The 24702-nt window shown below is 49.1% G+C and overlaps 1 protein-coding gene across 3 annotated transcripts in view; it reads left to right on the top strand.

Moving 5' to 3' along the window:
* The window catches only part of Kcnj12 (potassium inwardly rectifying channel subfamily J member 12), a 43973-nt gene extending 25924 nt beyond the window's left edge, over nt 1–18049 (top strand). For 2 of the 3 annotated variants that reach the window (XM_051180483.1, XM_051180484.1), the window contains exon 2: nt 16075–18049. In XM_051180483.1, coding sequence (XP_051036440.1) covers nt 16131–17417 — 1287 coding nt within the window. In that variant the 5' untranslated portion in view covers nt 16075–16130 and the 3' untranslated portion in view covers nt 17418–18049. Of the gene's footprint in view, nt 1–13776; nt 14042–16074 lie in introns of those variants that run through there. The other variant, XM_051180482.1, reaches the window with a different exon arrangement.
* The last annotated feature ends 6653 nt before the right edge of the window (nt 18050–24702 follow it).

Below are 24702 nucleotides of genomic sequence, written 5' to 3'. Positions count from 1 at the left end.
TCATACATCCTTAGTTAGGGTTAACCCTCTCTCCTCCATTTTCTCACTCCTATCCTGGCTTAATCCTTCAACCCCCAGCAACCCCTCCTTCATGTCACATGTTTTCTACCATCCCTCTGATTATTTTTTTAAGGTGGGTTGTGAGATGTCAGGCTTCCATGCATGGTTTCTCATGCATCTTTCCTTTGGTTGTCTTCCTCTGATTTCCGCCATCCTTCCATACCCCTCTCCACTTAAGTCTTTCAGCCTCCAGCCTCCACCTCTTGGCTTCCATCTCCCTTCCTTATTGTGCTGCCATCAAGAGCTCCTTCCCAGTTTCTGAGCGCATGCTTCAAGTTAAACACACAGAACAAAAGATTTAAGATCCACATATGAGGGAAAACACACATTTGTCTTTCTTGGCCAGAGTTACCTCATCCAGTATCATTTTCACAGTTTCACCAATTTCTCTGAAATTTTCACGGTTTCATCTTTCTTTACAGCGAGGTACTATTCCATTGCATATATGGAACAGATTTTTCTTAACCACCCACCCGTCTAAGGCCATACCACCCTGAACGCTCCCGAACTTGTCTTATCTACCCACCCCTAAATAGATAGACATCTATCTAGGCTGATTCCAATTCCTAGCTGTTGTAAACAGAGCAGCAATGACCATGGATGTGCAAGAGTCTCTGTGGTAGGATAGAGAGTCCTTCAGGTACATGCCTAGGAAGGCATAGCCAGGCCATAGGACGGTTTTAGTTCCTGATTTCTGAGAAACCTCCAGAATGATTCCCAAAGTGGTTGCACCGGTTTCCACTAGTGTGTAGTAGAAACCCAACAGTGGAAAATAGTTCTCCCTTTGCCACATTCATGTTAGTATCTGTTATCATTTGTATTCCTGATGGTGGCCATTCTGGCTGTTGTGAGATGGAATCTTAAAGTACTTTAAATTTGCATTTTTCTGCTGGCTGACTAAGGATGTTGAGTACTTTTTAAAAGGGTTTCCTAGCCATGTGAATGTTTTATTCTTCTGAAAATATTTTGTTCACTTCCTTGTTCCACCCCTGCCTCCCTTTGGCTGTTGTTTTAAGAAAGAGTCTCTCTATGCAGCCCTGAAACTGATAGTAGACCAGGCTAGCCTTGAACTCACAGAGATTCTCCTGCCTCTGCCTTCCATTGCTGGGATTAAAAACATGGACCAACACACCTGGCTAGCCTATTTTTTCATTGGGTTGTTTCTTTTCTTAATGTTTAGTTTTTTGAATTCTTTGTTCTAGTTACAAATTCTCTGCCTCGGTAGAGGCAGGCAGGTCTGGGGCCAGCCTGATCTACAAAGGGAGTTCCAGGCTAGCCAGGGCTACATATAGAGATTTTGTCTCAAATCGAATATGTAACTGGGAAACATTTTCTCCCATCCTGTGGCCGCCTCTTCACTTGACTGGCACTTTCTTTTGCTACAGAAGTTTTTTGTTTGTTTATTTTCATTTTTGTTTTGCATCAAGGGATGCCATTTGCCTTTGCTGGTCTTAAAGCCTGTGCAGATGATCCTCCCTGTGCTGGTAGGTGAAGATCCCCTGACTTCCCTTCTGTCAGTTTCAGGCTCTCAGGTCTTATGCTGAGGGGTTTGATCCATTTCAAGTTGAATTTTGTTCAGGGTGAAAGATGGGGATCGAGTTCATTTTTTTTTTTTTTTCATGTTGAAACCCAGCTGTCCCAGCACCATCTGTTAAGGATGTCTTCTCTCCAGTGTGTATTTTTGGTATCTTTGTCAAAAATTAGATGGCTGTAGTTGTGTGGATTTATATCTGGGTCCTTAATTCCATTTCATTGATCTATGTGTCTGTTTTTATGCCAGTACCATGCTGTTCTCATTACTATGGTTCTGTAGTGTAATTTGATCAGACTGTGACACCTCTGGCAGTATTCTTTGCTTTGCTTTGACTGTCTTTAGGCTTTTGTGTTTCTATGCAAATTCTTTAATTGTGTTTTTTATGTCTGTGAAGAATGGCATTAGAATTTTTATTTGGATCACATTGTAGATTGCTTTTGGTAGGGTCATCTCCACAATATTTCTTCCAACCCATAAGCATGGGAGGTTTATCTGCTAGTGTCTTCCTTAATTTCTTCCTTCAGTATTTTTGTCATAGAAGTCCTATGTCCTCAGTTATATTTATTCTCAGGTAGTTTATTTATCTATTTGTTTTTGTGGCTGTTGAGAGTGGTGCTTTCTCGGATTTCTTTTTTGGTCTATCACTGGCATGTAGGATATTTTTGTGCTGATTTTATATCCTGCTACTTCACTGAACATACTTACTAGTTCTCATAAGCACTATATTGAACAACAGTGGACATCGTGTCTTGCTCCTGGTCTTATTGTTGGCATAGGTTTGTCGTATGCCTTTTATTCTGCCTCTAGACTCTCCGTGGCTTTTATCATGAAGGGATGTTGGATTTTGCCAAAGGCTTTTTTCCCCTGTGTCTATTGAGATGATTATGTGATTTCTGTCATTTAATCCATTTATGTGATGAATCACATTTATTGATTTTCTTAGGTTGAATCATTTCTGCATCACTGGGGTAAAGCCAACTCGCTCATACTGTTGTTTTAAAAATTAAAAACAATTATTTTATGTATGTGGGTGTTTTGCCTGCATGTATATTTGTGCATCACATTTGTGCCCAGTGCCTACAGAGTCCTAAATTGGGCATTGGATCTCCTGGAACTGAAGTTACAGGTGTGGGCTGCCATGTGGGTGCTGGGAATCAAACCCCAGTCCTCTGGAGAGATGTCCATGCTCTTAGCTGGAGAGCCATCTCTCCAGACCCACGAATGATCTATGTGATGTGATTTTGAATTTGATTTATAAGTATTTTATTTAGGGTTTTTGCATCTATGTTCATGAGGGAGATTTTTATGTAATTTTCATTTTGTCTTTATCTGGTTTTGGCATCAGAGTGATACTGGCTTGATAAAAAGAGTCTGGAAGCTTTCTTTCCTTTTCTATTTTATGAAATAATTTGAGCAGTATTGATATTTGTTCTTATTTGAAGTTCTGGTAGTGACTCCATCTGTCCCTGGGCTGCTTTTAGTTGGGAGACTTTTTATTACTACTTCATTCTCATCGCTGGTTATAGATACGTTTAGGTTATTTATTTCCTCTTGGTTTTATTTTGGTATGTCAGAAATTAACCCATTTTAAAAAGTTTTCCAATTTGGTAGACTATATATATTTTAAGTATATACTAATGATTCTCTGAATTCCATTGATATAATATCTCCCTTTTAATCTCTAATGTTAGTAATTTGGGTCTTTTACTCTTTTATTTGGCTAAAGATTTGTCAATTTTGTTTATTTCCTCAAAGAACCAGCTGTTTGCTTCATTAACTTTTTTTAAAATTTATTTTTATTATTTATTCACATGTACATGTTTGTGAGCATGTCTGTACATATCTGTGTGGGTGCCCGTGGAGGCCAGTAGAGGGGCTCAAATCTTCCTGCGGTAGAGGTACCGGCAGCTGGCAGCTGTTCTGAGTGGGGCTAGGATTTGAACTGTGCTTCAAACTGTGAGCAGCCAGTGTCCCAAAACACAAGCTATTTCTTTACTTCTCGTCATGCCAGTTCTTTGTATTGTTTTTATTTGTTTCTATTTTATGAATTTCTGCCTTGACCTTGCTAATTTTCCCCTATCTATTGTTGGGGTTTGATTTACTCTTGTAAATTACTCTTGTTCAACTTTTTGATGTTGGCATCATTGCTATGACTCTCCTCTTAGGATTGCCTTCACTGTGTCCCAGAGATTGTGGTGTGATGTACTGTGTTTTAATTTTCGTTTCATTCTAGGAGTCTTTGATTGCCTGCTCCATTCCTCCAGTGACCCATACATCATTTACTAGTGTGTTGTTCGGTTTCCACAAGCTTGTGTGCTTTCTGTAGCTAGCCTGCTGCTGATACCTAGCTTTAACCCATTGTGATCAAGTTCAGAATACAGGGTGTCATTTCAAATTTCCTGTATTTGGGGCTTGCTTTGTGTACTAATATGTGGTCAGTTTTAAAGAAGGTCTCATGGGTTATTGAGAAGGACGAGTATTTTTTATTGTTTGGGTGGAATATTATGCTGATTATCTGTTAGGTTCATTTGATTTATGATATCATTCAACTCCAGTATTTATCTGCTTAGTTTATGCCCAGATGACCTGCCCATTGACAAAAGTGGTATTAAAGTCACCCACAGCCACTGTGTTGGGGTGCATTTGTGACTTTACATTTGTTTTATGAAACTGAGTGCACCTGTACTTGGTGTGTGTTTAGAATTGCAATGTCTTCTCAAAGGGTTACTCCCTGATGAACATGACCTGTCCCTCCCATCTCCTCTGACCATGCTGGTTTGAAGTCTGTTTTGTCAGATACTAGGCCGGCTGTGCCATCTCATTTCTTAGCTCCATTTGCTTAGAATGCCTTTTCCCACCCTTCTACCCTAAGGTTTGGTCTATCTTTGGTGGTGAGATATATTTATTGGAGGCAGCAAAGAAATGGATCATATTTTCTAATCCAATCTGCTTGTCTGCGTTTTTTTATTGGGAGGAATTGAGACCATTACTACTAAGAGTTATTATTGAGAGAATTAATTCCTGTCATTTTGTGGTGTTTTCTTAGACTATTTATACCCTGTGTGCCTCTTGGACATGTTTATCCTTCTCTTTGGACTAAAGTATTCCTTCCAGTGGCTTTAGAAGTGATGACATAGAGAAAATAAATTCCTTAAATCTTTTCTTCTCATGGAAAGATTTGATTCCTTACCCAATTTTAAGGGTTTTCTGGGTGTAATAGTCTGGATTGGCAGTTGTGATCTTTCAAAGGGTCTAATACACTTTTCAAGGCCCCTCTGGTTTTACTGTTTACACAGTAATAACAGGTATTATTCTGATGGACTTGCCTTCACAAGTGACTTGGCCTGTCTCTCTTGCAGCTTTTAATACCCTTCATTTGTCTTTGTTTTTAGTGTGCTAGTCATAATGTGTTGTGGGGACTTTCTTCTCTCATCCTGTCTCTTCGTTGCTCTGTAGGGTTCTTGGAATCTGGCTAGCACCCCTTTCTCTATATTTGGGACCTTTATTTCTTTGGTTTTATTGAAAACATTTTCTGTATCTTCAGTATGGTATTCTTCTCCTTCTTTTATGGTCATAATTCTAAGATTTGGTCTTCTTGGGATGTTCCAGAGGCTTCTTATGTTGTGTTTGTGCTTTTTCTTCCTTCCTTCCTTCCTTCCTTCCTTCCTTCCTTCCTTCCTTCCTTCCTTCCTTCCTTTCTTTCTTTCTTTCTTTCTTTCTTTCTTTCTTTCTTTCTTTCTTATCACTGATCTTTACTGGGTGGTTCAGTTCGAACCCTTCTCCTGCAGCCGCAGGGCTGTTTCCCATGATGTGTTCTGTTGCTGAGACTGCCTCCTGAACTTTTATTTTGGGTTATTGAGGTTTTCATTTCCAACATAATTTCAGTTTGGTTTTTCTTCAGCAATTCTATCCCTCTCTTAAATTCAATTTTTATAACTTGGATTGACCTCCTTTTTTCATTCAGCTCTTTGCATTTGTTCTCTTGGGATACATTCATGCCTTCTATAGGTTGTTTGAACATAATTATAATTATTCTGGAAGTTCTTCCAAATTGCCCTTATTATCAACCTATGCTAGGGGTTTAGTGATCTTTGAGACAGGTGTGTTGTCTCTGTTTTATTGTGTTCTTTGGCTTTCTGTACTGGAACTTGCCTGTCTGAAGCCATTGATTGTTTGAGTTCTTTTTTTCTCTTGCATTTTGTATAAATTCCAGTCTCCTTTTTTCTTCAGTGGTGGCATTTGCAATGTTCAGGAGAGGACTAAGTCATGGGAATGAGGTGTTTCCATCTGTGGGTCTAGTGTTTAGGGCCAGGAATCCTGTCATTAGCCCCCTTCTGGGGGTCAGTCCTGTTCTGTGTCAGCTCAGGCTTCCTGCTTGGGTCTGCAGCTTTCACTGAATTGTAGAACTCCCCATGTATCTGTGGACCTTGTCCTCAGTCAGATCTGGTTTCCTCCAAGGCCTGGGACATTTCTTGAAGATGTCACATGTGGAACTTCCTGTGGGTCCCTTATTTTTCTTTACAGCTGAGTAATATTCCATTGTGTGTTTATACCATATTTCCCTTATCCATTCATCAATTAATGGATGGATATTTATCACTTGCTTTTTGTCTTACTATGATAGGTTTGATAAGCAAAAGCCAAAAAAAAAAAAAAAAAAAAAAAAAAAAAAAGGCACTGGAGATACAGGCGGTTGTGAACACCCAACGTGGGTGCTGGGAATTGAACTTGAATCTTCTGCAAAAACAGCTGGAACTCTTTAAGTGCTGAGCCATCTCTCCAGCTTTAATACACATTCTATGTTGGCAAGTTCTCCAGGCTTCCCCCATGGTCTGTCTGGCTGCGTCTTCTCTTTCTAAAGTTCTAGTTCCTCTGAGCCCCTGTCAGGTGCTCAGGAAATGTCTGAGACTTAGATTAGTTGAAGTTTGAAAAGAGATACCAAGGAAACTAGACATTGGCAGGTCTTTGTCCCTTGGGCCCCTTTCTTGGGGTTCATACCCATCCGGCCATCCTATCCTCTTTCCTGTGATGGGGGTTGGTCCATGCCCTATAGGGCCCTGTGGACTTCCTGAGCTGTGATGGGCAGAGGGATTGAGCAAGAGGTTTTCCTGTGGGCAATCCCCATGGGCTGACTCACTGAGAGCCCAACCCAGCCCCATGAGGCCTGGTGCTATTATTAGTCCTGTACCGGAGGTACGAAAGCTGAGTTCAGAGAAGTGATGCAACCTGCCCCGGGCTTCACTGGAAGGGGCAGGAATCCGGTCCATATTGCCGAAACTATTAAAAATTTCAGGTTCTATCATGGCTCTTGAGACCTGTGTAACTCTTGGGATAAAGTCCAAGCTTGTCAGTATGGCATGCAGGCTTCTCGGGCCTCTGTTTCTTTCATCTGTTACTGTAACCTTGGACCAGGGCCTGTTTCCTTTGGAACTCTCAATACTGATTCACCTTCCCTGTAATTAGGATGACAACAGAGTGCTCCATCAGACTTTCTCAGCCCCGAGGATGCTAGGCTGCTGGGTCAGAAGGCCCCTGGGTTTGCTGGCAGGCTCAGGGACGTTCAGAGGTGGAAGAGCTTGCCAGGGCCCAGTGTGAGAGTAGCAGAGCTGGATTCTGCTTCCAGATCTGGGGAGCTCTGAGGCTCACACATATCTCTGGCTCCCTCCCACACCTGCCTTTGTTTTGCATCTCGGTCTGCATGGTTCCTGTGCCAGTGCACTTCTGTAGGCTTATTGACACTCATCTGGGAGCTCCTGAGTTCTCTGCCATGGGCCACACCCTTCCTAGGCTCCCAGGGTGATGGCATGACTCTAATCTAGGTGCCTTCATCTCTTGCTGGTAAAGCCTCCAGTGAAGTCAGAGGTCCACTCTGTCTTTTTCAAGACCCCGGTTCTGAGCTGGCATCGAACAATCCCAGAAAAGGGGGAAAACTAGAAGGATCATGAGAGAGGAGCAGAGATCTGCCTCCCTGGGACATGCAGCCATCTGGAATAGAATCCAAAGACCCGTGAAGCCCAATACTGGCCAGGTGATCCTTCCCCCAGGATGGGGCCTTGCAATTGTTGCTGTCCTGGCAGAGGGTACTCAGAGATCCCTGTCCTTTGCTGCTCCCAGGGGCCTGGAGCCAAGGACACTCTGTCCCCCAACTCCCAAAGGATTCTCAAGATAAAAATATCATAGAAACATTCCCTGGCATCTGGTGCCCGTTGTCTACTCTGGTGAGGCCACAACTTCTAGTCCTGGCCTGAACTTCAGGCTCATAGGGTACTGTCCCCCTCCTCCTGGCCATCAGCACGGTGTATCACTGGGGTTAGTGTGTCTCAGTCAGAGCTGGCTAAGCACTTTCTGAGATTCAGATGCCCCGGTGATGAGGAACAAGGGGGCTGAGACTACCCTGGTTAGATGCCTGATGTCCCCCAAGGCATGTCCAGACACGTACCTGGAACCTCCTTTCTGCTCCCAGCTGTTCAGTGGGGTGTCACATCCTGAGTCAACTCTTGAACACTGGCGAGGACCCTTACTTGCTGTGGCCGCATGCCAAGAGTGAGAGCTAGGATTCTGCTCGCCCTGTGATGCCTGCTGAGGTGTGTGCAGTCTGAAACCAGGGAGGGGGCCCTCTAGAAACTGGCCCTGTTGCTGAAATACTGCCTTTGACTCCTTGCTGGGCCAGGTCCTGTTTCCTGCCCTGTGGCTGGCCCACACTTCCTGGTTGCCGTGTTGGGTTTCATGGGAATACTGGTTGGAGACTGGTGTGTCACCTCAGCCTCAGGAAGTGCCTGCCTCCTCCACAGCCTTGCCTTCCAGGCTTTGTATGAGAGGAGGTCTGGGCCAGCTGAGCCTTTCCCTCACTGGCTGGCTACTGTTTTTTTTTTTTTTTTTTTTTGGGGGGGAGGGGAATGGCAACCCTCAGATTTAGAGAGGCCTTGCCCCGTACTCCCAGCTTTCTTGTCTGGGCTGGTGACTGCTCCTGGGAAGGTGCTCCCAGCCAGCAGAGGGGCCATTTTATTGGTAGGCTGCTCTAGCTGCTGCAGGGTAGGGTAAAGTAGGAGATCTGAACAATGTATACATAAATCTAAGGCCAACACCCCCTGGCTCTATGACCTTGGTCAAGTCACTTCTCTGTAATAAGCCTCAGTTTCCTTATAATAAAAAGAGGAAACAATTGTGAGAGTTTTAGGTCTGGAGTTGTGGGTCTGGGGGAAGCTCCAGTAAGGAGTCAGATTGAGAGAGCCTGGGACCAGCCAAGAAGGTAACAGGGAGTGGGAAAAACACGCTATTCTCAGCTCTCAGCCATGACTCTTGTCTGCAACCTTTTTTAACTTCTTGTTGCCCTGTGGAAGTCAACTCCTCTGCATAGAGTTCTGACCTGATCTCTTTGTCTCAGTTTCCTGATATGTCTAGTGGGAGAAACCGTCCTTCAAGGCTGGGTTGTAATGAGTAGCGCACATAGGTCCAAGCACAGTATGGACTCATTCATAATTCACAGACAGGATGTCCCTGCCATGGGCATTCCCAGTTGTGTGTCCTTTGGCCATGCCTCCTGAGTCCTGGTTTCTTAAAAAGGACTGAGAGGCAAACAGTGGGCACAAGGCAGGATTAAAGGTGATAATGAGGGCTGGAGAGGCTTACAGACAGGGGAAGTAACTCCCTGAGGGCCACACAATTTGTAAGTGGGAGTCCTGATTTGAATATAACTCTGCATCTCCACACCTACCATTGTTGCTTGCCCCAGAGGCTTAGAATGTGGGGGCGACTCACCAACCATTTCTTCAATCCCAGCCAGAAAAGCCAGTGTGACAAAGCTGACTTGGGTGACTTGGGCGTCCCCATGAACTCTGCGTGGGGGGTGGGAAAGGTTACAACATCTCAAGGTCCTGGCCTCTAGAAGTGGAGAGCCCTTCCATCATCCTTTCACCAAATCCACTTGGCAGATAGGTAGGGAGGTCAGGGCCCCTTTGACAGATGGAAAACTGATTCTGGACTCTGTAGGGTGTGTATGCACACAGGCAAGTTCCTGTCTGCCCCTTTGAAATGTCTCCAATTCACTTTCCTATCTGTCCATTGACGCTGCTCACCCAGCTTTAACCTGTCCTCGTTCATTCGCTCACCCATGCACCATCCATGGAAAGACTGTATATCAGGCAACCCACAGCTATCTGGGGGTAGCACTGGGAAAGCCTGGCAGGATTAACTTGAACACAGGCTTGTCACCCCAAGTTTCTTCATGACCCTGGAGACATTGGTGCTTCTCTGAAGAGGGAAGGAAGGGTAGTCATTCTGGCCCCGTGGTCCCATTCTGCAAGATGATGTGTGTGAGGTGCCTACCCCATACCTGGAGAGCACCAGGACACTCACCATCATCGACGGTGGCTTTCTTGCTCTGCTCTGGTCCAATCTGAGCGTGTTCCTGGTTTGAGCTGCAGCGCAGTGAAGGCATATGAAATGGGGGTGAGCAGGTTCGGTTATGGCCTCTGAGAGACCTGAGCAGCAGCACCTACAGTAGCTCTGCCTTGCTCACTGTAGGGCCTGGCAGTAATGCAGGCCCCACCCCTCTCAGCTGGCCTTGAGTGATGGCAACAGCTGCTTGGTTACATCTAAAGACGGTGGCTGCCACTTGGCATCGGACTTAGAGACAACTCCAAGTGGGGGTGAGGTCCTGATGTGTACTTGTGTATCTCATCATCCAGTGGCGGATGCTCACTGGGGCCTCCGCCCACCCCTCATTGCTCTCCTCCGCCCACTTAGCCAGCTGTTGCTATCCATCCAGTAGCTCCAGACACCCCCGTCTATCTCTTACCCTTACCTCCCAACTCTCACCTGATTCCTACCCCTCACCCTACCGACCCTCCCACCTCACCCTGTCCACACACCCATCCGTCCATTCATCTGATCACCAAAACACCCATCTATCAGTCATCTACTCTAATTTGTTAGTTGCTTCATCCCATCCATTTATTACTCATTTCCTTTACCTATCCATCTGCTCAACCATCCTTCTACCCACCAAACCAACCATTATCTGGTCACTCCTCTGGAGATACCAACGCATCTGCCAGCCCAGTGTCCGTCCCTCCGTCTGCCTGACCACCCACCTGTGCATGTACCTGTGTCCTCGTTCACGGCACTGCCGCCTCCTCCCCTGTCTCCTTGCTCTTGCCTTTGTGTTTTCCTCTGCATGGGAACACTTCTCAGTTCCTCTGTGTCAGGGCCTGCACCAGCCTCTCAGGGCCTCTAAGACTGGTCAGAGATGGGGCTAGGACAAGAAACTTTCAAACAGCGGAGAAGTAGCTTCTGGCCTTGATGGGTGGAAACCAGAACAAGAGAATCCAGAGGTCACTGCTGGTGATGCCGCATGTCTTCAATCACAGCACTCAGGAGGCAGAAGCAGGCGGATCTCTGAGTTTGGGTCAGCCTGGTCTACAAAGCAAGTTACAGCATGGCTAGAGCTATTACACAGAGAAACCCTGTCTTAGAGAGAGAGAGTCTAGAGGTCTTCATAGAGTGGGTAGGAGAGGAGAGAAGGTGGAGAACATCTTGGAGAAAAGGTGCTGTACCATCTGCTTGTTGATGTGATCATCCTGGAGGAGATATTGGAACTCAAGGAGGCTTTGTGAATGAGAGACACTAGAGGCCCCATGAGGACAGTCCAAGGGAAAAAGCTACCAGTGTAGGTAGCTTCACGGGAGGCAAAATTAGGAAATCCCAGAGGGGAGTGAGCATGGAGACAAGGCAGAGAAGAACAGATAAAGGGTGGCAAGGGCATGTTATTGATAGGGTTACTGCTGGGGTGCAGGTGATTAGAGCTAGAATAAGCTGGGGATCTAACCAGTCAAGGTGACGTGTGGAACCTGCACTGCAGAGCCATCTCATGCCAGGGGCAGGGAGTGGATCTGTTTACTCACCTGCTCCCGGTGGTTTTGGTTCCCAATCTGCCCTGAGCATGGGCAGACCGTGGTTTAATGGCCAGAGAGCTTTCAGGCAGAAACATTGATGTGGCTGCTAGAATCGGGGCAAGGACTGTGAAGTGGTGAGGGGTGGGGGATGGGGAGCAGCACCGACCTACCCATCCTGGCATGGAGTGGCCATTACTTCCTTCAAGCCTAGCAAAGGCTTGGAGCAGGAGTCCAGAGCATGCACTGACCCCAAGTGTTTGCTGGGAATGAGGGCAAAGGTTGTCCGACGATTTGACCAGAGTGTCTGGCTTGGAAGAATGGCCAGAGAATCATCTTCCCAGTTTTAGAGAAAGAAATGTCAGCCCTCTCAACTTTCCAACCCCTGAACACCCATACTTAATTTTACCAATGAGACCAGCTTCCTCACTGGTCATGTGCCCCTAGCTCTGGCCAGGCCATCTCTGCAAGTGCCCCTTCCTATCGCCTGCTACCACAGGTTTGCTGTCTGGGCAGGGAGGGCCTGGCATGAGGGAGAACTTTGGTGCTTCCTGCCTGCCTGTTCTCCCATTTCCGTTGTGACTGAGGCAGAGAGCCTTCTTAGAGCCTCTCATGCTAAGATTGATGGAGGGTTAGTGACTGCATTAGCTGCTCCGGGCTACAGTGGGCAAAAGCTCTGTGGTTGATTATAGAACTCTGCCATGGGCACAGGTGAAAGGAAAGGCTCAGGCGGGACACATGCTTGCCTTCCCTACACAGATGACCTGCAAGGAATCTTCCGATGTGGGAGCTTCAAGACTACCCTGCCCCTTAAAAGTCTGCTATTGACTGCCAGCTTGAGGACAGTTTGTGCTGTATATTTTATTCCAAATGGGATTGAGGGGTCTAGAGAACCGCTAGTGGAATATGATGCCACCCAGTCTGTTCTTGGGGATCTGAGTGATGTTGTTTTCATCTCCATGCTCCAGAACAGAAACTCCACTCCTTAGAGGCTGCGTGGCCCTTGACAAGTGACTCAATCTCTCTGAGCTTTAGTCTCCTCCCTGGAAAAGGAGTTACTCGTCACGGTCTTTATAGGGATTAAACGGATGAGCATGTTGGAGTTTCAGGAGAGTATCTGGATGGTAGCAGCAACTGATAACTTTTGACCCCTTTGTTCTTCATTCTGGACAAGCCCTGAGGGAAGGGGCTCACCCGGTGTTCCTTTCCATGCAGGGCCCATGCCTTTGCAGTTAGTATCTTGCTGACATCTGAGAATATGGGTCCAAGTCTTGTCGTTCCTCCCGGATGTTAGTGAAACCCGAGGTGCCCAGAACCTTGGAGACTGGCATGGGATGTCCTGCTCCATCCGGAGGTACCTCCCAGTGACTCCCAGGCTCCACCCTAGGTTAGGTGTTAGCTCTTTTTGCTCAAAGCTCCAGTCCTGGCCCTGTCCAGTGCTCTTGCCTGCAGGTGCCAGGGCATGAAACTGGTTTTAAGCCTGGTCATTTCTTCCTTCGGGTTCTGTGCCCTCTGCTGCCCACTGTGCCCGGTCTTCTTTTGAGTGCTGTCCAGTTTCGACTCTCCCTGTCGGTTCAGGTACTGTACTCCACTGAGTCTCCCCATTCTCTCCTGGCAGTGCCCAGAACCCCCATTGGGTAGCCTGGGCCTTGCTAATATGATCCTCACTGTTGGCTTGAGCATTTTCTCCTTTGGCCTCAGTTTCCACACCTATGTAGTAGGGTGCTGGTTTCTTTTCTTGCTTAGACCTCTTCAAATGTAACAAATCTCATTCCTTTTCTTCCCTAGTCTCATTACTTGCCCATTGAGCAACAGCCTGTCCGCCTGCCTGTCTCCGCGTTTCTTTCTTGGAGATATTTGGTAGCCTTTGTATGTGGGTCTCCTTTTGGCACTTGGCTTCCTGGTCTTCCTTTTGAGTCTGTCATCACTAGCCCCCAAGTGAGGGGTATCCACACCCTAGGGCTCTGTCTGCTTCTGTTGCTTGTGTGCATTCTCTGGGTGTTTTGGGACAAGGGACTTTGATCACCAGCAGTTTCTGGCTCAAGGTTCGGAACAGGCATAACCCTGACGACGTTGGTTTTCTCTGTGGTTTGGGTGGAATATCAACAGAAGTGAGAATTCCCAGGTCTGTGACGCTGCCTAGGTGGTTTCCAGGAGTGGCAGCAGCTCTTTCAGCTCCATGGGGGCTGGCCCTATGGAAGACTGCCTTCCTGGAGCAGGGTTCTGGATGGGGCTCCCCAGTCTTTGATTCCTATGATTCTGTTCCCTGCAGGCCAGCTGCTGCTCCTAGTGGGAGCCAGAGCCACCATGACCCGCTGGACATCCCTCAAGGCCTCTAGGCCACACAAACCTGGCTCCTGGGATCTGACAGCCTCCCCCCGGCATCTGAGTACCCCATCCTTGGCCACCTTCCCCTGGAAGGCTCAGAAATCTGGGGCTGAGATGTCTTGCCAGAATGGTCCCTGGGTTCCCCAGCCCCGCCAACCCTCTGCCTCCTGGCCCAGACAGAAACAGCATCCACCATTGCAGCCCCAAGCCTCAGCTACACAGACCCATGGTGAGGCCGTCAACTGACACAGCTGTAGGGGCGGATGTCAGGGTGAGGACTGGTGGCCTGTAGAGTCTAAGGACACATGGTAGGAACTTTGCATTAGACACGAGGTTTGGATCTCAGCTCTCCTGCTTGATGCCCCTATGTCTTGGTTGGGCGTTCCTTTACCTCTTTGAAACCCTCTATGGCTGTTAGAGGATGACTTGAGGGTCTTGGATGTGTTTCACCCCATGCCTAGTAGGCTTTCTGTGGTTCTCAGGCTTTGTGGCTGTGTCTTGTGTCTGCCAGGATTCAGGACTCAACAGCACTGTGGCTTATGGCATAGACCTGGGTGTGCTTCCCGATCTGGCTGGCCTAATGGTCTCCACTCATACCCCTATGTTGGCAGCAGAGTCTTCAGGCTGTGTCCCTCTGAGCCTCAGATGTAGATGTGGCCAGGGGTTGTGCTGTCTGAATGGGGTTGCAATGCTACCTATGCCTACAGGTACCGGGCAAGTGTTTTCCTGTTCTGAGCCTCCTTGTCTGGAAAATGGGCTGTTCCACCCTCAAGGGTTCAAGGGCAGAAAGCCCAAATAGCATTTAGCCAGCCCTAGGTACCCAGCTACTCTGGGATCTTCTTCTGGGATCTCTTTGGCTTCCTAGTGATGTCAGGTGATTGAGGGCCCCAAGGCTGTGTTGGACTCTAAACTGTGATGTAATTGGGTGGGTCTTGGGGTGCATGGCATCCCTGTGATGGGGAGATGCAGCATGTCCAGCTCATCAATGTTTTGCTACACCAGAGGACAGACTTTCAGCTTAGTCCAGCTGAGACGGGCCAGAGTATCCAGAGGCAGGCAGTGCCTGTGATCCCTGGCTTAGACTGGCACTGGCCTTGTGGGTCAGTGGGGGTGTGTGCAAAGCCTGGGCCTGAGACATGGGTTTGTTTTGCTGTCCATGGTGCCATTCTTCAGGCCTTCTCTGGGAGGAGTGTGTGTTAGGCTGTCCTGGAGATACGGTATTCCCTGCAGGAGGCCAAAGATTTAGGTAATGGAAGCAGGTGATAGTTGGGAGGTTTGTAGACCTCAGCAGAGATGGGGGAAGTTGCCTGTTCTGGAGTTAGGAAAATCTTAGGAGACACAATCTGGGTGTCTACTATAGGGCTACCCCTTATACCATATGACCCCATGATAGAAAAGTCATGGGTATAGTCTGAGGGGGATTAATGGATGCTGTGGATTTCACGAAGATGGGCAAAGTGAACGTGAACTGTCAGACATGATGAGGCCTGGGCCTTGGCAGACTCTTCTAGATCTGGGGTAAAACAGTGAGGCCTATAAATGGCCTGTTATGAGGGAGCTGGTTGTCTTAGTGGGAAAAACAGACAGATGTCACAGCTATCATGATTGCTGCTGTTGATATCCTACATGAGGATCTGTGCAGGGGAGTGCAGTGTGTGCATTACGTCTAGGGCATGAGGAGGGAGGCCTGTCATGATAGCATGGGGGCGTAGTATGATATACAGTAGCACTGCTGTGTGTGTGTGTGTGTGTGTGTGTGTAGCATGTGTGGGGTATGTGAATGTGCTCAACTGGGCAACGAGGCTGTGGGACTGCCTGTATAGACTTTGCAGTTCCTAGGGTCTGGGGCTGTGAGTAGAGGAAGGAAGGGATTCTGCTTGGTGCCTTTCAGGCTCCTGGTGCTTGCCATGGGGACTGGGAGTAAGGCAGATGAAGTGAGGCTGGTGAGATGGTGCCTGCCTTGGTCCAGGCTGGAGGTGACCAGGACTTGGGCTATGAGAGTGGGAGAAGTATAAATATATTTGAAAGTAGAGCCCTTGGTATAGGAGTAAGACTAGATGAGAGGAAGCCAAGGTTTCTGGCTAGAGCTGCTAGAAGTCTGGGCAGACTGTTTTCCAAGTTGAGAAGGTGGATTGAGGAGCAGGCTTCAAGTGGGAGGGAAGACAGGGGATCTGTGGAGACTAAATGGGGGCTGTGTCTGCCAGTTACTGTCATGGGCCCTGGCTGCCTGCCCAGACAGACCTACTGTCCTCTCTTTTGCAGAAGTCCCCCTGCCTGGAGTCAGCCTGGGGGCAGGCCAGGGTCCACCAGACCCCGGGATGACCGCAGCCAGCCGGGCCAACCCCTACAGCATCGTATCATCAGAGGAGGACGGGCTGCACCTGGTTACCATGTCAGGCGCCAACGGTTTTGGCAATGGCAAGGTGCATACACGGCGCCGATGCCGCAACCGTTTTGTCAAGAAGAATGGCCAATGTAACATTGAGTTTGCCAACATGGATGAGAAGTCACAGCGCTACCTGGCTGACATGTTTACCACGTGTGTGGATATCCGCTGGCGCTACATGCTGCTCATCTTCTCTCTGGCATTCCTTGCCTCCTGGTTGCTGTTCGGCATTATCTTCTGGGTCATTGCTGTTGCCCATGGAGACCTGGAGCCAGCCGAGGGCCGTGGCCGTACACCCTGTGTGCTGCAGGTCCATGGCTTCATGGCAGCCTTTCTCTTCTCCATTGAGACCCAGACCACCATTGGCTATGGGCTCCGCTGTGTGACTGAGGAGTGCCCCGTGGCTGTCTTCATGGTGGTGGCACAGTCCATTGTGGGCTGTATCATTGACTCCTTCATGATTGGTGCCATCATGGCCAAGATGGCACGGCCCAAGAAGCGAGCGCAGACTCTGCTTTTCAGCCATAATGCTGTGGTGGCTCTGCGTGACGGCAAGCTCTGCCTGATGTGGCGCGTGGGCAACCTTCGCAAGAGCCACATTGTAGAGGCCCATGTGCGGGCCCAGCTCATCAAGCCCAGGGTCACGGAGGAGGGTGAGTACATCCCACTAGACCAGATTGACATTGACGTGGGCTTTGACAAGGGCCTAGACCGTATCTTTCTGGTATCACCCATCACCATCTTGCACGAGATTGACGAGGCCAGCCCACTGTTTGGCATTAGCCGTCAGGACCTCGAGACAGATGACTTTGAGATTGTGGTCATCCTAGAAGGCATGGTAGAGGCCACAGCCATGACCACACAGGCTCGAAGTTCCTACCTGGCTAACGAGATCCTGTGGGGCCACCGCTTTGAGCCAGTGCTCTTCGAGGAGAAGAACCAGTACAAAATTGACTACTCACACTTCCACAAGACCTATGAGGTGCCCTCCACGCCCCGCTGCAGTGCCAAGGACCTGGTGGAGAACAAGTTCCTTCTGCCCAGTGCCAACTCTTTCTGCTATGAGAATGAGCTGGCCTTCCTGAGCCGAGATGAAGAGGATGAGGTGGCTACAGACCGGGATGGCCGCAGCCCTCAGCCGGAGCATGACTTTGACAGACTACAGGCCAGCAGTGGTACCCTTGAGCAGCGGCCCTACAGACGGGAGTCAGAGATTTGAGTGCCCTTGACTTAGGTGCAACACCATCCTGACCACGATGGGTCCCGTGCCCCCTGGGGACCTGGGTTTGAGCAGAGCAAGCCAAATGCCTCGGGTCACAGACTCAGTAGCATCCTTAGTCTTTTCATGTTTTTTCCGCAATAGCTTGAGGGAAGTTGGCGGGAGAGTGGGTGATCAGAGTGAACAGCCTGTGGCCTCAGATGTATAAGCCTGGGCAAGGAGGTGAACCACAGGAATGGGGGACTCTGCTGGAGGCCTTGGAAGCAGCTCAGGAGAGGCCCCAGCCCTGGTGGGAGAAAGCTGTGTTGTATGCACACTTCATTGGTTTTTAACTTGGATAAGACTGTTTACAAACAAAAACAAAAACAAAAAAAAACACACAAAAACACTAACATGTGGTTGAATTTTTAAAAATCATGGTGTGGGAACAGTTAGAATTCTACTCAGAGCTGCCAGGCAAGCAGCTGGATGGAGAGCCCTGAAGGTTCTCGGAGGTCTGGTGTCTTCCCTCACACGTGCCAGGGCCCGGCAAGTTGTCATGCTTGAGGATGAATCAGGCTTGTGACCATGTTAATGATCCTAATAAAGTGTCTGGATGTCTCTGGGGGTGGGGGCCCACTAGGATGAATCTGGCTTGATCTTTTGTGTCTGACTTTGCAGCTCAGCTGTATCAGGGCTGGGTTTAGGGCCCAGGGGAGCCCCCCTTCAGTGTACCCCTGTTATACTCCTCTCTACCTGAGGGTCCCCACCCCTGCAGTGAGGGGCAGGAGGAAACACCAGAGTGGGTGCTTCTTAGGAAAGGACACCCAGGAAACAGCATGGGGTCTAGTTCCCACATTCCTAGGAAGTGGGTCAGCTGCACCCCCACTGGACTCAAGCTTGAGTTGTGCCTTAGACACTCTGGTTGTCTGGCTTCCGTCATTTTCATTTTTGGTTTTATCGGACTTGTCCAATCTTTCCCTGCTGCCCGTAACTCCACTCCTGAAGCCCTCACAAACACTTCTGGGGCAGAATGAGGTAGCCCAGCTGGCCCCAGCCAGTCATCTGCTGCTGGAAGACAGAGTCTAGGAAAGGAGAGGAACACACCCTCAGCCCCCACAGGACCCCTGCCACCATAGAGATGACCAGAAAAATACCATAAAACAAAGCATTTCTGTTTAGCCTTTAGGGGCCTGTGATGGAGCTTTTCTTCCTCGAGGACCCAAGCCATGGAGTCTTCCCCTATTGCCCAGTCAGGGAGCCCTGTGGTGGGCTTGCTCCCAGGAATTCAGTTTAAGATTTCATGCTAACCTCTAGCTTAGGAGAGTCTGCTTAGGACCTGCTGCAGAGGCCTTGGCTCCTTTTAGTTCTAAGCCTGGCCTCTGCCCCCAAATCTCACTGACATTTTTAGCCTTGGCCCTGGGGCCCGAGGGTACATTCAGTGTGGGGGTGCTTGGCTTCACCCACCTCTGTCCAGTTGTCAGGCTGAGGGTTGGGGAGGGAAGAAGGGTAGGTCCTGGCCACCCCGTTCCACTGTGGGAGCCTAGGTACCTGTTGTTCTTCCTGAGTAGGTGGGCCTCCTGATCTAGAGTAGGGTCTAGGGGCTCCTGATCCCCCAAGGCCTGCTCCCACCTCATCTCAGTGGCCTGAAACATTCAGCACTCTGGCCCATCCTCCTCCCAGCCCAGGCCTGCCAGAACGGTCCATTCCCTGGGCCCTGCTGGAGAGCAGCTCAAGCTGCCTTTCATCTCTGCCAAAGGCAGGCAGATGCTGTATTCTCAAATTCTCCTGCCCTCTTTTTTCCCTTTCCCTGTATTTATTTATTGCTTGTGCTAAAGACCAAACCAGCCCCTCTCTTTAGTGCACCTAATGGGGGAGGCCACTGAGAGGGGAGCCATGTGCCTGTGCCAAGCAGGAAAGCTTGGCCCCTGGGGAGCGCATGAGGAGGGAAGCCAGGGTGTGTGTGCATCCATGCACAGATGTGCTCACATGATCGTCTCCCTGTGTGCAAGTCTTGGTACACAGACATATGGTATACACAGGTGTTTGTATACAGGTAGTTTGTGTGTGTGTCTGCCCACAGGTATGTGTGTGCTTGTTTTTGTTTTGTTTTGTTTGTTTGTTTTAAATTGGGGTAAGATGGGTTTGGTGCTCACCAACCTGAACTGGTCAGGTTGGGTGCTGGCCACAGACATAATCACAGTTCAACTTGAGTCCCTGCCCTGCCCTGGTTATGCAGGCTGTACGAGGTGTGTAGCAGTCTGGGGAGTCTGATGCCTCTGCACCAGGTCCTGAAGGAGACCACGAGTGCATCTGTGCATGGGAACATGTGTGAGTGCCTGGAGGTCCCAGGGTACGTGTGTGTGGGTGTCAGTGGGGTGGGTGCTGCGTGCAGCATGAGAGAGCTGCACAGAATGAAGCGGCTGCCCTGAGCCCATGCTGGTGCTGTGCCACCTGGCCCTTGTGCAGCTGAGGGCCTGGGGGCAGAAGAACACACCATGGGGAGGCCCCTGTAGGGGTGTCTGCCCTGTGTGAGGTCTAGAATGTTCAATCTATTTTAAATGGTGAAACTGGAGAATTTTCATGTTATTTTCAATACATAGTGGCAACTAAAGATGTAGGCAACGAGACTAGACCACATTAAATGCATTTTGATCTCTTTGAATGCAACTGTGTTGAGATGTGTGTCTCATTGTCTCCTGCCTGCCTCTGCCACATGCCGAGCATTCACACATCTTCTGGCCCCTGCAGACTGGACCATAGCACTTCCTGGCGTGGGAGCTCATCTTCAGGAACAGAGTAGGACATGGCTGCAACATTGCTGAGAAGAGACAGCATGGCCTCCTCTCAGACCCCTGGGTAGGATTTCAGCCTTTTCCATGGACAGTTCCCACTCCCTCCACACTCCACCTCTGCCTCCTTCTTTGGCTCTTACTGCCCTGCCCTTCTTCCACACAGTAGCACTGAGCAGCCATTCCTACAGGTATATCCAGGACCCTTCCAGAGCTCCTTCGGACAGAGGAAGCCTGGCCCTGAGATGGGCAACTGTGTTTCCTCTGAGAGGAGGGCCAGGAACTAAAAGACGCCCTCCCCTAGCACAAGTCAGACTGGTGGCACAATGAGGCCAGGGTGAGGCTGGAGCTGAGAATAGAGTGCAGATGAATGCAGCTAGTAGGACCTGTGCTGGTTTGTTTTCTGGAAATTGCTGTTGTTGTGCCAGGGCTCAGACTCTGGGATCTCCATGGCCAAAGCCTGTGCTGAAGAAATCCCTTCCTTTGTGCAAAGTGCTTCCACGAGTGGGTAGATCTCTAACCCTCTGCCCCAGCACAGACCCAGGGGCTCCTCATTCCACAGATGTGGATGATCTAGCTGAGCAGAGAAGGAGCGATGTGTTCTCTAGCCCCTGGTATTGTGGTCTAGGGAAATTCCAGCAGAGCTTCCATCTGTCAGGGTCTATAAGAGTAGGGTGGGGTGAGGGGCAGGGCTCTAGATCTGCTGGCTTGGTCTGGTAAGGCACACAGCCCTGGAGCTCTACTGGGATTCTTCTACCAGGATCTAAGCCAGCTGGGGCCAGTGTTGTGACCACATTCTTTGTACACAAGCCTCCCCTCTAGTACTGACCAGCAGGTCTAGGCCCTGCCTGTGGGTAGGCGTCACAGTCAGTCCTGGTTGCTACACACTGCTTGCATTCCATGTCCTCTGAGTTTGCAGTTTCTTGGCATCTCCTCTCCTGGCTAAGCTGTTATCCTGAAGGGCTGTAGGTCAGATTTCAGGCCACCTGACTGCCAGGGCCCTCGTGTACCTTCAGCCTCACCATCAGTTAAAAAGGTCCTGCTAATGGCCAGCTTGTAGACATATTGAAAGAGTGGGAGGTAGGAAAAACCATGGCTTAGCGTTAAGTGCTTTGATTTATGCTGGGGCTCTGGGCCTTGTGCTCAGTATACTTGAGAGCAGGTACAACAGCTGTGTCTGAATGGTGTGGTGTGGTCAAGGGACAACTCACTTTCCTGCCCTGTCAGGGCTGAAAAATGGGTCACTTTTGGGATTTGCATTCAGACAAGTGAGACTGCTGGCACTTGGTCACGAGCGGGGACTTTCAAGTGTAGTGCCTGGAAGTCTCTGTTGATACTAGTCATACTCTGGCAGGCCAACCAGCATTATTTCTCTGTTAGAGGATGTTTGTCAAGAGGATTAGGACTTTACTAAGGTCACTGGAGGGCAGTCATTTGAGTTGGGATCTAGCTAAGCCTCAGGCCCAAGCCATCTTCATGTTGGGTCAGTCAACCCAGACACTCCACACATGGCCTGCTGGTGGCAAGGGCAGAGGCCAGAGTCCCTGTCAGCTGACGAGCAGCCTGGTGAGTAGTCTTCCTTGTCTACTCTGGGGGAGGCCCCTGGGCCTTGAGGGGACTGTGCATGGGTGCTTCCTCAGCATGAAGGACCTCATTAGATCTTCTCATGTATTCCTTAACAAGGAGCCTCTGAGAACACACCCCATTCCACTTCCATAAACCCTCCACCCAGTCCCAACATGGAAAGTCTCAGTTGGTCCCTGCTACCCTGTCCTGCATGGCCCTGCTTCCTTTCCAGTTCAACTGTCCCTCCTTCTTCTCCTGCCCATTTGTCCCAGACTGCCCACCTCTCTTTAGTTCTTTAGACCTTTGCATGCTGCTCCCTTCCCTTCCCCTCGCATTCCCCTCCTCTCCCCTTCTCCTTCTTCCTTCCTTCCTTCCTTTTTTTCTTTCTTCCTTTCTTTTCCCAGACAGGGTTTCTCTGTAGCTTTGGAGCTGTCCTAGAACTCAAGCTACAAACCAGGCTGGCCTCAAACTCACAGAGATTTGCCTGTTTCTGCCTCCTGAGTGCTGGGATTAAAGGTGTGTGCCACCACTGAACTACCCAGCTCAGATTTCTTTTTAAAACATTTCAAAATTACATTTATTTATGTATTTGTGTGAGTGGTGTGTATGTGTGTATGGGGGGGTTGTGCATGCACTTGCCATTGTGTGTGTGTGTGTGTGTGTGTGTGTGTGTGTGTGTAGGTCAAAGGACAATTTGAAAGGTCAGTTCTGTCCTTCCATCATATCAGCTCAGGAGATCAAGTCCAGGTTGCCAGGGTTGTCTTGGCTGGTCCCCTCTCTCATCTTGGCAAATGAATGAAGCCCACCCCCTTTTCCCAAGTGGGGTCTCCCTCTCTAGCAGCTCTGTCCAGCCATCATTTCCTGTGTTACTGGGGAGATTGGGGTCCCTGCCTTAGGACTCAGAAGGAATTTGAGGATTATTTTTATGAGCATCTGAGAGAATAGCATATGAGAGATAGAAAAGAAGGAAAAAGAAAAATTACCCTTTCCTAAATAAACCTAAATAAAGTTGGCGGGCTCCACAGCACTACAGGCTGGAAGCTCTGTGACAGTTTGCACTAAGGTAGGGTTTCAGGGAGGGACAAACACATGATCCCATTTAGGGGCTAATTAGTCTTTCCCTTCTCTTAGGTGACTTCTGGTGAATCAGATTTCCTGGGGCAGGGCTGGGTGGACTCTTGCCAGGTGATTGACAAGCCCAGCTGGATTGACTCCTAAGGGAGAAAACTATAGTGTATAATGTCTGTGGAGGCTTAGATTGCCAGGTCCCCACACTAGGCCAGAGGTAGAATTTAGATTCTATTCTGACCACGAGGAAAAAGTTTTTCCTTAATGGGCCTCAACAAAATCCAAATATATCCGCCTTTTCATATGGTAAGTTAGATCCTCAAAGGTGACAAAATTGATGTTTATCTTTCTAGAGTCATCAGGGAAATGGGTCCTGAACTAGAATATGAGGTGCGTGGGTTCATCTTAAATGGCCTCCGAGGATGTTGATCTCTGTAGTACCCGGGCTTGTTCACTGTTCTTCCTGGGACTATTCAGTTGGTCAGGGTGCAGACTGTTTGCTTCTTGGTCTCCTTGGGTACAGTTCACCTCTGTGTGCATGTAAATGGATGGAGCATGAAGCCTGCAGGCTTCCCTTCCACAGAGAGGGTTCTGCAGCCCCTCTTGTGACCCAGCCTGGACAAAGCCTGGCCACCAGCCACCTAGAGAAGGGAATGGTCGGTCTTGCCTGAGGCCAGAGGTGGTTGAAATCTGGAGCCAGAGCCAGAGCCAGAGGGTAGGGTTGGGGTGGAATTGGGTGGGCTTTTTGCTGGGTGGCTTAGGAAGCCTCTGGGCTCTTGACCTGTTCCCTCCTTAGGAAATGCAAAAGGGGTTTGTTCTCGGCTGGGAAGGACTCAGAAGCCCAGATTCTGGCCTCTGTCCTGTACTCTACCTGCCACTCTGGGCCTCATTCTCTCTGTACAAGAAGTGAAGAGTCCTGGCCATCCTCCCCACAGTGTTTGTAAGTTGCCACTCTGTCGGGAAACCAGCCAGGCCCAGCTCCTGCTGTCTAGAGTGTTCATTCACCGGATCTAGGAGATAGATGCTGAGTTAGGATCCTGGTCCAGGTCCCCTAGAAGGGAGGATTCTGGTGAAAGGAATACTCTCCAGGGAAGGGAAAGGGCAACAGTGTTAGCAGGAAGGCACTAGGAGAGGGGCATGGCCAGCAGCAGCCAGAAGCAGTCCAGCTTGACAATTCCTCCCTAGAGTATGAAGGCCATCAGGAGCCATCCCACCTTCAAGGGCTCTAGGGTTTGTAACCCTCATAGTCATCCCTTGGCTATAGCTATCCAAGAGTTCTGTTTCTGAGCATGGTGGTGCCTATCCACTTAGGGTGGGTTTCCTGAGAAGGGTAGCTATGGTCAAGCGTTCTTAGTGAAGAGCATATGGGCAGATCAGTGAGAAGCAAGATTAGGGTGTTGGGACATAAACTGGGAGGCCTAGCTAACTAGAGGAATCAAGATAGGCCTCTCCAGGGAAGTGACACTTCCTCTGGGGGCTGGGGCCTGAGCTGATGTTCCACAAGCTGCATGGGGAGGGGGTCTCCAGGAGGAGCTCTGGCACAAACAAAAGCATATAGGAAAGAGTTAAAGGAAGCAGGATTGCTGGGCTGGGTTAGGGCAGGTCACTAAGAGCCCAGAGGGCCCCAGATGGACCCCATGGATATTACACAAGGCTCCGTGTTATCCCACAGGGCCCCATGTGTACCATTTAGGTTCAATGAGCCTCCATCAATACTAAGTAGGACACCATGCTGGGCACAACCTTCGTTCCCACCACTGGTCTCTCTCGGCCCTCCACATACCATGGTTGCTTTGGCCTCTAGAATGTCTTTGCTATTGAGAACAGGACCTTCTCTTCTTCCTATTTGCAGCTGTGCCTCAGCTCTTAGAAAAACAGGC

The sequence above is a fragment of the Phodopus roborovskii genome, unplaced genomic scaffold, assembly GCF_943737965.1.
Source record: "Phodopus roborovskii unplaced genomic scaffold, PHOROB, whole genome shotgun sequence".
In the NCBI taxonomy this organism is placed as follows: domain Eukaryota; kingdom Metazoa; phylum Chordata; class Mammalia; order Rodentia; family Cricetidae; genus Phodopus; species Phodopus roborovskii.
The sequence above is the reverse complement of the archived record's forward strand: the minus strand, read 5'-3'. Positions and strand labels throughout refer to the sequence as shown.